This window comes from Belonocnema kinseyi, chromosome 7 (genome assembly GCF_010883055.1).
Source record: "Belonocnema kinseyi isolate 2016_QV_RU_SX_M_011 chromosome 7, B_treatae_v1, whole genome shotgun sequence".
NCBI classification, from domain to species: domain Eukaryota; kingdom Metazoa; phylum Arthropoda; class Insecta; order Hymenoptera; family Cynipidae; genus Belonocnema; species Belonocnema kinseyi.
In genome coordinates, this window is record NC_046663.1 from 123,999,369 (window position 1) to 124,013,288 (window position 13,920).

Consider the following 13,920-nt stretch of genomic DNA (forward strand, 5'->3'; position numbering starts at 1 on the left):
CCATACCAGATAAAAGCCATACCACATACTCATATTTGTCGTGTGTCATTGCAAAGATATTATAAACGTAGATGCAGTACGGGGGGCCAGAGTGGGGAATTATATATATATAGGGCATTACATTGTCTGCCGTATCGAGGTGCTGCCCTCACCGTACTACGAAGTCGAATTCTTGTTTTCTCATTCTTCGTAAAATATGACGGTAAAGCAGTAGAAAGATTTTTTGAGATTAGAAAAGTTTGACATGTATGCATATCAATGCATTTTTTCAGATCTTAAGCCTGATCTAGGTTTTCGGTACAGTCTTTTTTTTAATTAAAAAAAAAAAAAATTTCTTGAAAAATCATATTTTTAATTTTAATAAAACTATTATAGAAAGAAATTTCGAGATAAACAATTGCTGAAACATTTTTCTTTGACAAAGACTTTTTTTTTAATTGAAATAATCAAATATTTACACCAAAGAAACAATTTTTTAAATGTTAGAAGTGTTTAAACATTATTGTTTAAATTAAAAATTAAAATAATTAAAACAAAATATATTTCTGGACAAGATGTTTTGGTTGAAAATGTTTATAGTATTTTATAATTCACAAAAGTTCTTCCGAAAAATCGAAATGTTGATTAAAAAACGCGTGTTTTTTTAAATTAATTTGCCGGTAAAATTTTAGTATAATTTTAATTTTAAATTAAAACAAATAATTTATAATACTTTAAATAATAAACAAAAATATATTTCATACAAATATTTTATTATCGTATTTTTAATAAATAATTAATATTGATTAAGGAATAATTTTATTTGGGGCGTTTTATTATTTAGGAATTTTCAAATTCGTTAATTGTATACACTGTTCAGGAATTTTATTAGTTTTGCAATTTTATTATCCGGGACAGAGAGTTTTACCGAGTCAGAAATTATATTTTTCGGGATATTTCAGCCGTCCTCATAGAATTACAGAAAAACTGCTCTAATTATAATTTCGGCACTCGATCTTGTTGATTTTTCCCTACAGTATTAATAAAAAATTGTGTATGGAAATTTTTGATCTTACAAAGTTACGGCTAATCTCAATTAAAAATTTAAAAATTCGCTGTACATCTAATTTTTATTCTTGGGTCTTGGCGATTTTTTTCTAATCCGTTTCAGTCACTGGTAAACGGGGGTGATTTTCTCTTAGAAAAAAAGTGATTAAGAATTGAAAAAATTGGGTAGGCTTTTTTGACATCTATGTATGTAAAGAAGGTAAACTTCCGAAATTTTAAAAACTAATTTAAGAACTATTTATACTCTTTTAAGATGCCAATACAATTTACACAACTCTAATTATAAAATTTGCAAATTTTTAGGCCTTCAGTTTAAGAACTAGAATTTTAACGTTAAATTTGCTTCATTTTCAGAATACAGCCTTATTGTTTGAATTTTCAGTTTTTTTATTAGTTATAGGTTAGGTCAAAAATAACATTATGGGATTCGAAATTGTTACAACGCGAAAAAGTTTAAATTTAAAATTTAAAAATGCGAAAATACACCATTTTCCATGTTCATTTGCAATCCAGCGAGTCACTTTCTTCCGCTTTTTTTGAAAGTCGATCCTCTGCTTTCAGTCTTCTTTTTAAAATATACCTTGAATTCAACACATTTCAAATTCAACGTTTGCAGCTGCATTTAGATGTTCTTTGGTTTAAATATCAATTAATTAAAGCATTTTAATTATTTTTCACGATTGTAATTTATAACTTCTAAAATTGAATAATTGTAGCTCAAACATGAAAAAGTATAGACTAATTTCAAATTTATATATTTAAAGCTATTAAAATATGTCATCAGAATTTTTGAATGGAAAGTGTTCGATAATTTTAGATTGAAACATTTCAAATTATTTAGTTATAAATTAAAATCGTACAACTTCAAGTTTTATTAATTTTTTGATCATTTGTCACCCCCAAAAATTATTATTATTTTTTGTGTCAAGAAAATAACGCTTGATTTTTGTAAAAATTAACAAATATATATTAAAGGTTTACTCAAGGTCATTTATGTTCAAAAATCTTGTTCCTGAATAAATTGACTCTTATTGTTTCCGATTTTGTTCTGTCACTCAGGGATTGTGTTTTTCATAGAAAACATTGAAATTTGTTTTTTTCACGTTTATAAAATTATAATTGAAGGTCACTCGGGGTAATTTTTTATCAAAAATATTGACTTACAAAGAATATTGGTCAAACAATAGAATGGGTTTCTTCGCCCGAGATACAAACGTAAATTGTACTATAGTAAAAACAACTGGAAAAGTTTAGACGAAAGCCAAATTTGGTGAAGAAAACAAACCTTTGTCGACCTATGAATACTAATTTTATTCCTCGAAAGATTTTTCAAAAATCTCTTCGAAACACTTTTATTGTAACAATTTAATTGAGCAAAAATATTTTTCATAAAAATAAAAATAATACAATTTTTACATACAATTCTTAAAATAAAAAATCTGTGCCTCAAGGCACAATCCAATCCGACTATTCTTTCGAAAGTTATCCGATATACAGACAACCACAACAACAATGACAACGACGACGTAGACGCCAGAGAGACACACAGATACCGACGTAAAAACTTGTTTTTCTGACTTAAGGAGCCTCAAAACGTCGAAATTTCATGAAATTCGCGGAAGTCATTTTTCGCAAAAACTCTTCTCATTATAGATGAGAATGTCATAAAATATTCATGGGGCCTTGAAAAAGTAGCGTTTTTCGCCTCTTGACTTTTTTCCATATCAAGCTTTTTTTGCTTCAAATTTCCATTTTAGTTTGGTTTTTTGAATTTTGAAAATCCGTTAACTTTGGTAAGATTGATTTTATCAAAAGAAGTTATCAAAGTCCAATTCAATCCGACCAGTCTTCCGAAGGTTATCCGGTATACAGACAACAACGACGACGTCGGACAGACAAACAGACCCCGACGTAAAAACTTGTTTTTCTGACTCAAGAGGCCTTAAAACGTCGACATTTGATAAAATCCGAAAAAGTCATTTTTCATAAAAAAAACTAATACCTTCTCATTTTGGATGAGAACGTAAAAATTATCAACAAGATTTGTAAAAAATCTTTTAAAGAATAAAATTATTGTCCCGTAAGTTAGAACCGAAGTATTAAAGTATTAAAAATTTAACAGTGATTGATTTTACAAGATGATTCTAGATCTGTTCAAGATGATATAATTTACATATTTTAACGTTAAAATTTGAACTAATTTAATTCGAAAGCCTCAATAGTGACACAAGTGTAAACGTTCGAATAGCTTCTTAAATGAACGCCTTAATTCAATTTCAAAATCTTTTGGAAGTATTATTTCAGTATAAAATATACCATTTTTAATCTATTTAGTTTGGAAATTAAAAAAAAAACAATTTTCAATAGGAAACAATTTGAAAAAGAATTGTCACAATTTCAGAGTGACCAATTTAAACTTTGTTACAATTATAATTGTTTTATTTTTTATCTGCATTTCCAAGGTAAAAGTATTTCATTTTGAAAAAAATCCCGAAATCATCCCGAAAGAGATGAACGAAAAATCCCAAAAAATGAAATCTCCGGCACCTGAATAATAATTTTATAAAAATTGTATCAAAAAATACATTAAAAAAACACGTGCGCTTTGAAAGAAAAAAATGTTCTGCCTAAATTTTCTTCATACCTACATAAGAACATTTTTGAAACAAACTTTGCAGGATTCAATTCAACAACGATTTATATCAAAATTTATTTTTATTATTTTTTTATTTTAAAAAATTCGATTTTTCAGAACTTTTTAATATTTTTTTCAAATACTATGCACATTTTCAAACAAAATTTTTCATACAGAAATATATATTCGATTATTGTATTTTCAATAAATAAATAATATTTAATAAACAATTTTTGGAATTGTTTAAATTCATGAATTTTCTAGTTCGGATATTTGATAATTCATCCATTTTCTTTAGGGATTTTTCAAATTCGGTAATATCTTATTGTCCGCAATTTTATTTATTTTATTTTTCGTGAATTCTCCAATTCGACTTTTATAATTTCGGGAATTTTATTCTTTGGTTATCTTTCAATTTACGAATTTTACAGTGTCGGGAATTTTATTTTTCGGGATTTTTCAATCGCTCTTTCCGAAAAATAAAATTCCCACATCACTGTAGAAATTCCGAAATTATAACATTGTCGCAATATAAAAGTTCCAAATTGGAAAATTCTCAACAATTTACAATCTTACAGAATTTGAGAATTGCTGACAGAAAATTTCCGAATTATACAATATCCGGGCTAGACAACTCCCTAATTTGAACAATTAAAAAATAGTTTGATAACAAATATTTTTTTAAATAGAATAATAAAATACTTATACCAAAGAAAAAACTTTTTTAATGTTTAAAGTTTCTAAAAATTATTGTTAGAATTTAAAATAACAATAATTGAAAAAATGTATTTTTGAATAAAAAACAATGTTTGAAAATGTGCATTGTATTTTTGTATATTACAGAAAACTCTCGCCAAAATAAAATCATTATTTAAAAAAATGAAAATAAAAGTCGCGTTAAATTAGTCTGAATTGAATCCTGTAAAGTTTGATTCAATTGAAGCTCACGTGTTTTTAAATTTATATTTGTATCACATTTTTATACAATTATTGTTATTTTAAATTAAAACAATAATTTATCAAAATTAAACATTAAACAAAATTTCTATAATAAAAATATTCGATTACTGTATTTGTAATAAATAAATAATATTGACCACAAAACTGTTTTCTCAATTTCTGCAATTCGGGAATTTTCTAGTTTGTATATTTTATCATTAGACAGCATTTGGCCTGGAGTTTTATTATTCGGGAATTTCCGAATTCGATAATATTGTAAACTGTCCAGAATTTCATTATTCTAGAATTTTTAAATTCGGGATTTTCAGGTTTCAGAATTTTATAATTTCGGAAAGTTTACAGTGTCGAAAATATTTCAAACATTTAAAAAAATTTATAAGATTGTAAAAAAGCCTGGAAGATTTTGAGGCATTTTTTGCAGAATTTTACATAAATTTTACGACAAAATGGGAATAATTATAAATATATTTAAAAGTTCTGACAAACTTAAAAAATAATTTGAATTATATATATTTCGAGTAATTTGTAGTAATTATAATAATTTAAGCTTTATTTTAAAATATACTTTATGGAACATGATATTTTTTATGAATATGACAGTGAAATTCTGTTTGTCTAATTTTGTTTGCCAATGCGAAACGTAATCTGGCTTGCAACTGCCGTCTTAACATCTAAAAACCGAAAATACAATTTTTATATCACTTGGAATTATAATTATATTTTTATAAAAGTCTAAAAAAATCCATAGAAATTGCAGACCACAAAAATAAAAATAAATAATATTAAAGAACTATATATAGACAATATATAGAATGAAAATTAAAAGTAATAATTTTAGAAATATTGGGAAATACATGAAACCGTAATATAAATTATTCATCGACTTTTATTTGTGGTATTTATTAAAATAACCATGTTTTGCAAAGTTATAACTTATAAATGTAAAAATGTTTTAATTGGCAATGTACTAAATTTACTTTCAATCCAAATAGTTCTTGTCCGAGCTAAGTAACCATTAGTGCGCCTCGAGGGGCCTACTGAGAGTTGCTTACAGCGCTCCAAGTGGCTGTTGCCGATGGCTGCTATAGCCGGGCAGCGGTGGGTAGAGGGGAACTGGCCATTTTCGCCGGACGCGCCGTCTATATTTATCAGGGGTAACTAAGCCCGCACCGCGTCTACGTTTATAATAGCTTTGGTCATTTTTATGCTGAAACGGAAAATACTGCAATAAAGTTTTAATATGTTGAAGGGCCCCTAGATCCAAAGATGGGGTGGGCCAGGATTGGGAGTTAAGTGTATTTGCGAAACTTTTGCTTACCCTATTGAGCCTACCTAAAAGTTGTCTTCAGGCTGTTCGACTCAAGCTAAGTATTTATTTAATAAAATTGTTTATTGAATCTTCAGGTTAGAGTTTAAGTGCAACAACCTTAAAAAGAGGGTATTTCAGTAAACATTTTAATTTCTGGAGATAGTTGAATGATAACAATTTCAACGTGTTAGTGTATATTGTTTAGCTTTCGCTACATAAAAATTAAGCGCCACATAAAAATTAAAACTCAACAAATTAATTTATCACAACAAGAATTTTATTTCTCAATAATTTTGAGTAGAAATGTAAAATCGAGAATGCAAATAAAAATGTATACATTAGGTACTCAAAATTTTGACCCATGTCCATGCTTTAATAGCATTTTTTTTAATAATACTAGCATTATGTACTTACATTAAAGTACTTTTTAGCATTCGAAATATTCTTCTTCTTAGAAATGGAAAATTAAAATATAGCTCAAATTTCGACTAGGAACATTTTTCCAAATATAAATTTGCAAACCCAAAAATTTAAGCCTGGTCTGTTGGAAAGCCAAAATTCTTTAGATCAGAACATGTTGAGTCCGAAAACCAATTCTGCACCAAATGACTTTTGTGCGCAGGCGCACAGTCCTTCTGTTTCACTTTAATTACACAAGAATTGTAGCGGAGGTCTGCCTCGACGATTTGACGCATAGTTCTTTCACTCATACCAACAAACTTCATTACCGAACCTTCATTGGAATTTTCAACTCGTTTTACTTCATGCCGACATCATAAACAGCCGATCTTAGGTACCTGAACCATCGAATGATTTCTATCGCTGACGCAGGCTAAGTGGCTAAACACACCACACTTTTTGCAGAAAACAGCGCCCGGCGATCCTCTATAGACTGACTTATTGCACCGAGACAAGCACCCATCGTGTAGTTTAGTCACACCTATTCTCCCGTCACTAACCCCACCTCGGCGCTCGCTTCGATAACACTGCATATAGAACACGCACACTCGAACTCCTAACATATGAGCACCAAAGTTACGAGCGCTCCACAAATACTGCATTGTCATTAATGGTGAATTTTAACGTTTTGCAATGACGATATTGAGAATTTTTTCACAAGGTTATCTTCATTGTTGTCATACAATTGTTACTTGTTTATAGAATGATAATATACTGTACATAAGTTGACATTTCTTTTTATCGTAGAATAATCAGTTCCTTCACAGAAATAATTTAGTCATTTATATTTGATATCAATTTTTAAATTTCAAATTTTCGCTGGCATTTTTTATGACTTTTTTCATTATTGAAACTCAACAGGCCATTTCTAAAGTGAAACAAGTTTAATATTGCTTTGTTAATTTCAACTAATTACTTTCTATTTTTTATCATGGCGTTCATTAAAAAATAAATTTTTGATTCTCAATATAACGTATTTATTAAAATCATTCAAGAAAAAGCTTTTTTACACATTTTTAAAAATAAATTCATAGAAAATAATTTGTTTATTAACAAATTTTTTAACACATTTTCAATACTGATGTGAAAAGAGGTATTTTCATGGAATACTTACACAATTCAAAGTACATTTACGTACATTAAAGAATTGCAATCCTAACATCAAACTGCTTTTATAAACTCGAAAATCTTGAAAATGATCGTTCATAACGATGGAACTGTAGTAATAAAAAATATCGGTAACATATTTCTTTTTCTATAAATATCTACTTACTACTGTCACAGTTATATCTTTCATAGTTCATCATGGTACAATTTGTATTAATATAATAATATTTTATATTTAGTGTATACAGGTATAAATTATGATTTTTAGAAACTCAATAGCAAGGAACAACTGTTTACAGCTTGCGTTTAGTCGTTTAGTGGAAAAGTTAAAAAGTAAGGTCCCTCGTTTTTTTATATCTACTTCCTACTAATTTGTTACTTTCTCAGTCGGTAGCATATCAGGTGCATGATCTCGAACCTTTATCAATGACCAGTTTTCTTCATATGAGAAGTCCATTATTTTCCAGACTTTCTTCTTCACATCTGATATCACCTCCTGATCCATCAGTTGAATCAGGCTGGTAACGTTGGGAAAAAAGTATATTATCTTACACTAGTTGACGAACGCATTTATTTATTCAGTCGGAGGATGCGTCGGCCAAATTATAATTTACGAAAATATGTTTCAACCCATTATATTACGGTTTCATGCTTCATAGTCCAATAGAAATTGTTTAGAAATAGTATAAAAACGTTATGAAATAACACAATTAAACTGTAGTTACAATATTCAAGGATTTGTTCCACAGAAATATTAATTGAATTAAAATATAATCTTTCTTCTTTCAAATTCACGACACTTTGTGTACCTACCATGACACTCAAAATGGATCTATGAGTTTGGCACCTCCAAGAGCACTGATGATCAGGATGACTAGCTCAATAGAATATTCCGGGTATAACGGTCGCCAATACCTTATAAGTTCTGCATACCTCTCTTTCTTTTCACTCTCCTTGGCTGTGACGTTTTTATCATCTTGTGCCGAAAATTCTATGACGAACATGGTTCGCTTCAGGAAGTCAAGGACTACTAGGTCAAGCCACAATTAAGCAACAGAAGCAATTATTTAGAATATTAGGTTTTAGTAAATGCGGCACTTCTCATTCACGACAATATACTCGATTTCCTTAGGAGGATTTATCGGGCGGTATTAAGGCTAATGCCGTAAGAGTGACAGGGATGGTAATAAAGTACTCTTAGTACCGCACTCTGCCGTTGGCTGTACGTCGTTCCCGCGTGAGTTGGACAGCTAGATAGTATGTGGCCTAGATGCTCGAGGTGCGCATGACACGGTCTGCAGCTATCATCGAGAATGTCTTGGCTCGAAATGTTGTGACAGTATGCTAAAGTGGAAATGATACCAGCTTGATGCGCGAAAGTAAAACCCTCCGTGCCCGACTTCAGTCCAGATGATTTAAGGACTGCAAACGTTAGCTCATACGACATCGACTGATCCTTCCCATTTATGTGAAAGATGCCGTGCATCCTCTTATCGAGGATCTGTTCGCTGAAGTTTTTCGCCTGTGCTTTGTCGATCTAAGCCATCAGGAGTGAGTACTTGAAATGAATAATGTTTCATGAATTTTGCTCAACCCTGATACTTCATCACTGAAGACCAAGCTGCCTTCATTTTAAGAAGAGTGTCTCGTCTATTTGCGACTATGTGTGTTGTACCCAGAATAATCCTGTTGTAAAGACACTCAAGGTTCAGTAGACCGCGACCACCGTAAGGGCGTGAGATGTAAAGTTTTTGAACAGACGACTTAAGGTGCATGCTTTTGTTCATATTTTTTCTGCTCTTTATTTGTAAACTAGATTTTAAGGTAATTCATGTAAAATACGAGAGTGACCATATACTATCAATTTACAAGTTTGCCGCAGAAGTACCTTTCGAAATGGCAAAGTGCGAGAGATAATGGCAATAATGTGAGGCAAAAGAGGAGAGGGCTCATGGTGTCGCCCTGAAAGACACCTGTCTGAAAGGCGACGCTGTTAGTTGTCACACCATTTTTTCCAGATGATATTAAATCTGGTTTTTCAAAGCGGTATCAATCTCTTTATGCTCCTGACGATGTATGACTGAATCATGAAGCTTTCCAAGACAGATAAAAAGTCTATATACGCTTGAATCGAAAACTTTCCTGTAATCAATCCCGGCCATCGATAGGTAGCTCTGGTAGGATGCTGCCTCTTTTCAGGCACATATATCGATGAGCAGCTTCTCTCGATATACTGCTACAGCCTTTAATTGAGCCTAGTTTTTCATACATCCATCATCACACAGGTTCTTGGCCTTTAATTACTAGGGTCAGCTAAGTTCCCCATCTTCAGCAGGAGCACTGAACGCCCTTCAACCAACCACTCCGGAACAAATTCTTCTGACTTTAGATATGAACTGGAAATTCGGGCCAGATGCTGGTGGGTTGAAGGAAACTTTTCCCAGTATTTATTGAAGAGCTCCAAAATTCCCTGTATCAAGATTAAATTTTCTTCGAAATTCATGCGGTTAAATGGACAGTGTACCAAGGGTTTCTTAAGAATATGGTTACAATCATTTATAACCAGTAACGGAAATTGTGCCTGGTTGGTCTCGAATGAATTAACTCCCAGACGCAAGCGTAACAACCGTGCCTGAAGCTTGCATGCGGAGCACTAATAGGATGGACAAATCTACTCAGGGACAACCTGCTGGAGTACTATGATACCAGTATGTCTCCTAAACAAGAAGGCTACATGGCGCGACTGCATGCTCTGTCGTACGAGAGAACACCTAGAGCTCTGGCTTTTTTTCGCATCAACGTCTGCAAAACCATGTCGATCAACTCCGGGAAAAAGGTAATATTAGATTTTTCCGAAGACTCCGACCTCTGGAATATTACTTGTAGTGTGCATAATGCAGCAAGAGCTTTTGGGAATGCTAACCGTAAAACAACGCCAACTCAGTCCCAAGATAGGCTGGGCAAGACTATACGCGTCCCGCATTCAGCGTGTGATTGACTGCATAACATCTGGCAGCTATTTCACTTTCAAGGTCCAACAGGTCGCGCGTGAACTGCGGATCCGTCATCTCACACTTAACAAGTCTTACAAAGTCACACCTAAAATTCTGACTATCAGGCAGCATATTGTTCATAGAATACGGGTTCTATCTAACGCTAAGGAATGTCTTAAAGTGGAGAGAGAGAGAAAGAGGTGGGGCAGAGAAAACCTACAGTTTTTCACGGACCCATTTCGTCTCTTGCAAGATCCTCCAGTTACTGTCTACCACCCGCCCAAACCAGAGGAGGTCAAGGCATTTTGGAGATAAGTCTATGCAGTCCAGCACACTCAAAAGAAAATAAATAGCTTCAAGGAGCTGTACAGTGCCTTCATTACACCTAAAGAGGAATGCCCACCTATCACTACCGAGGAGGTGCAAAAAGTATTAACAGGTATGAAGGACTATACCGCGCCGGAAGCAGATGGTATCAAGAACTTCAGGTGGAAGAAGTTTCCTTCGTTCCATCACCATCTTGCCCGAATTTTCACCTCATATCTAAAGTCGGAAGAGCCTATACCGGGGTGGTTAGTAGAAAAACGGACAATACTCCTCCCGAGGATGGACAACTTGTCAGACCCAAACAATTATACATGAATAACTTTTTTGAACATGCTGTATAAAATCACCACAGCTTTTTTTGATTTATAAGATTATTCAGACAAATGCACCTGTGTTACGAAAGATGTACGAAAAACGTTACTTAAAAAATGCGCTGCAGAAAGTCGAGAGAAACTTTTTATCGATAGATGTGTCTGTAAAGACGCAGCATCATATCAGCGCTGCCTATAAATGGCCTGGGTTTAACTACCGGAAAGATTTCGATTCAACCTCCCATAAACTTATCATCTGTCTGTTGGAAAGGTTAAAGGTTCATCCATACATCGCAAGGCGCATAAAGAGATTAAGGCCGTTTTTGAAAACTGAATTTACTAACTTCGTGTGAAAACTAACAATGTCACCTTTCAGAGAGGCGTCTTTCAGGTCTACAACATGATCCCTCTTCGCAGACCCTGGTCTCGTCGATAGAAACGTTATACGACATATTGGCTCTGTAGAGACCTATACATACCTGGGCGTACCACAAAATCGCATCCAGGATCAAGAATGCTCTCAGATGTAAATATAGAAGCCTTAACCGACAGATATGGTCCTCTGAACTGAAGGCAAGGAAAAAAGTATATGCAACGAACATGTTTGCTGTCCTGGTACTACTCTATACTTTTGCAGTGATTCAATGGACGCAGGACGGACACAGATCACTCGATATCGGGTCATGAAAGGTTATGCACATGAACAAAAGCATGCGCCTTTATACTACTCAATACTTAATCATGAATGTCTTCACAACCGAATTATTCTGGGCGGAGCACATATGGTCGAAAATGGACGAGATCCACGTCTATAAAGATCAGGAAACACGAAGCAGTAGGCAAAGGGGCTTTTCTTTACAAAGCAGCGGAGGAGGATGCTGAAACTCTTGCTCTTGATTCAGAGCTGCTAGATCGTGGATGAAATTTATCCCCACTATACCTACCTATTTATTTTTTTGGTTCATGATTTATCAATTTAGTTGAAAAATTTGCGTTCTGAAAATTTAACTATTTTGTAGAAAATTTTGTTTGTTTTTGTTTAAAAATTAATTTCTTTTAAATACAAGAAAATTAATCTTTTTTGTCGAAAATGTAACTATGATTAAACATTAATTTTTGTATAGAAAATTAGAATTGGTGGAAAATAAATTTCTTTCGTGTTCGGATATTTGATTAAAAATGCTTTTTTTTGTATACAATTCAGCCTTTTGGATAAAAATTTAAACTTTTTGTTTAAAAATTTAACAATTTTGTTGAAAACAATTTTAACAAATTTATATATTTCATTCAAAGAATATTTTTTTGCATAAAACTAATTGTTTTAGTTGAAAGTAGAACTATTTCTATTAAAATAAAATCAACTAGACATCAATATTAATATTTTATAATTATAATAGTAACATCAGTAATATATATATATAATTATATATAATATATAATTATATGCATATTATCCCTAGACGGACCCTATACATTTTTTTGCCCTCATCGGCTCCAGTGGGTGACAAATGTCCCCCATTTGGATTCCTTGTCCACAATCTTCTCCTTTGATCGAAATCAGATGTTAATATACACCATTCTCTTCGTTTTTTAATGTCGAAGAGATTAGCGCATATGACATCCTGTTTCAGTGAATTTAAAATGTTGAAAAAAATGTTTAAACAAATAAAAATCGCGAAAAATCGTGTTTTTGACATTTTTTGGAAAAAATCATGTCATTTCTTTTATAATTAACTAATTTAAAATTTTCAAACGCCATTTTAATGGGGACGAATTATACCTTAAATGTAGGTTATAATTAGGTTCCTTCGTAAAAGTATATTTATTTGAACATTCGAAGTTAGAAAATTTAAAAAAAAAAGAAATATCATAAGTGCGGGCAGAATGCTTATTATTATACATAATTTGAATATATAATAGGTCAAACTAACTCTCGAAATAAAATTGAATTAAAATAAAATTTTCATTAAATAAGCTTAATCTACTTCGGTGCAAAGGTTGCACAAGACAGCCCTATGTTCGTCACATACAGGTCAGTTGCAACTTCTCTCTTTCCTGCGACACTGTAGTCACAGCACCGCCACTTTTTAGTTCGTATATTTTTGACATCTTTGATAAAAAAACAATGATTCATTTATTATTTTTGTTAATTGATTTACTATCGGAATTTATGAGCACTGTATGAATAAAATTAAAGAAAGCAACTTTACATTGATATATATCACATTTTTAGTCATTTTAACGTTAAATTTTCACTTAAATTACAAAAAAATCAATTCTAAACATTAAAATACCATGATATACTGTGAATATACGTCAAATGCGTTCATTTACATGAAAATATGCAATTGACTTAACGTGACGAAACTCGAACGTAACGGATCCTCTGGGGGACATATGTGCCCGAAGCGCTCAGTATTTGCTTTTTACTTGACAGACAGCGAACAACCGGCAACATCAACCGCTTCACCGCACTCTAGGATATTCAAACTGAATTATGGTTTGGTTTTGCGCTAAAGAATCAGAGATATTTCCTCAGGAGAATTAATTGAACTTCGCTTGGGGCACATTTGTCCCCCACAGGATCCGTGTAGGGTTATATACACCTGAAAAACATAATCTCAAAATCGGCTCATGCATGAAATTAAGAATCACGTGAAACATCAAAATCGCTCATCGATAGATGTGTCTGCAAAGATGCAACATTCTACCAGCGTGACCTATCGATGGCCTGGATTGATTATCGGAAAGCTTTCGATTCTACATCCCATA

The 13,920-nt window shown here is 32.2% G+C and overlaps 1 protein-coding gene across 3 annotated transcripts in view; it reads right to left on the bottom strand.

Annotated features, from left to right (window-relative positions):
• The window catches only part of LOC117177130 (ribonuclease H2 subunit A), a 49,688-nt gene that overhangs the window by 25,477 nt on the left and 10,291 nt on the right, over positions 1–13,920 (bottom strand). Inside the window, exon 1 of one of the 3 annotated variants that reach the window (XM_033367625.1) lies at positions 6,749–6,969. The exons of 1 other annotated variant lie outside the window; for it this stretch is intronic. In XM_033367625.1, coding sequence (XP_033223516.1) covers positions 6,749–6,943 — 195 coding nt within the window. In that variant the 5' untranslated portion in view covers positions 6,944–6,969. Of the gene's footprint in view, positions 1–6,365; positions 6,723–6,748; positions 6,970–13,920 lie in introns of those variants that run through there. One more of the 3 variants, XM_033367627.1, reaches the window with a different exon arrangement.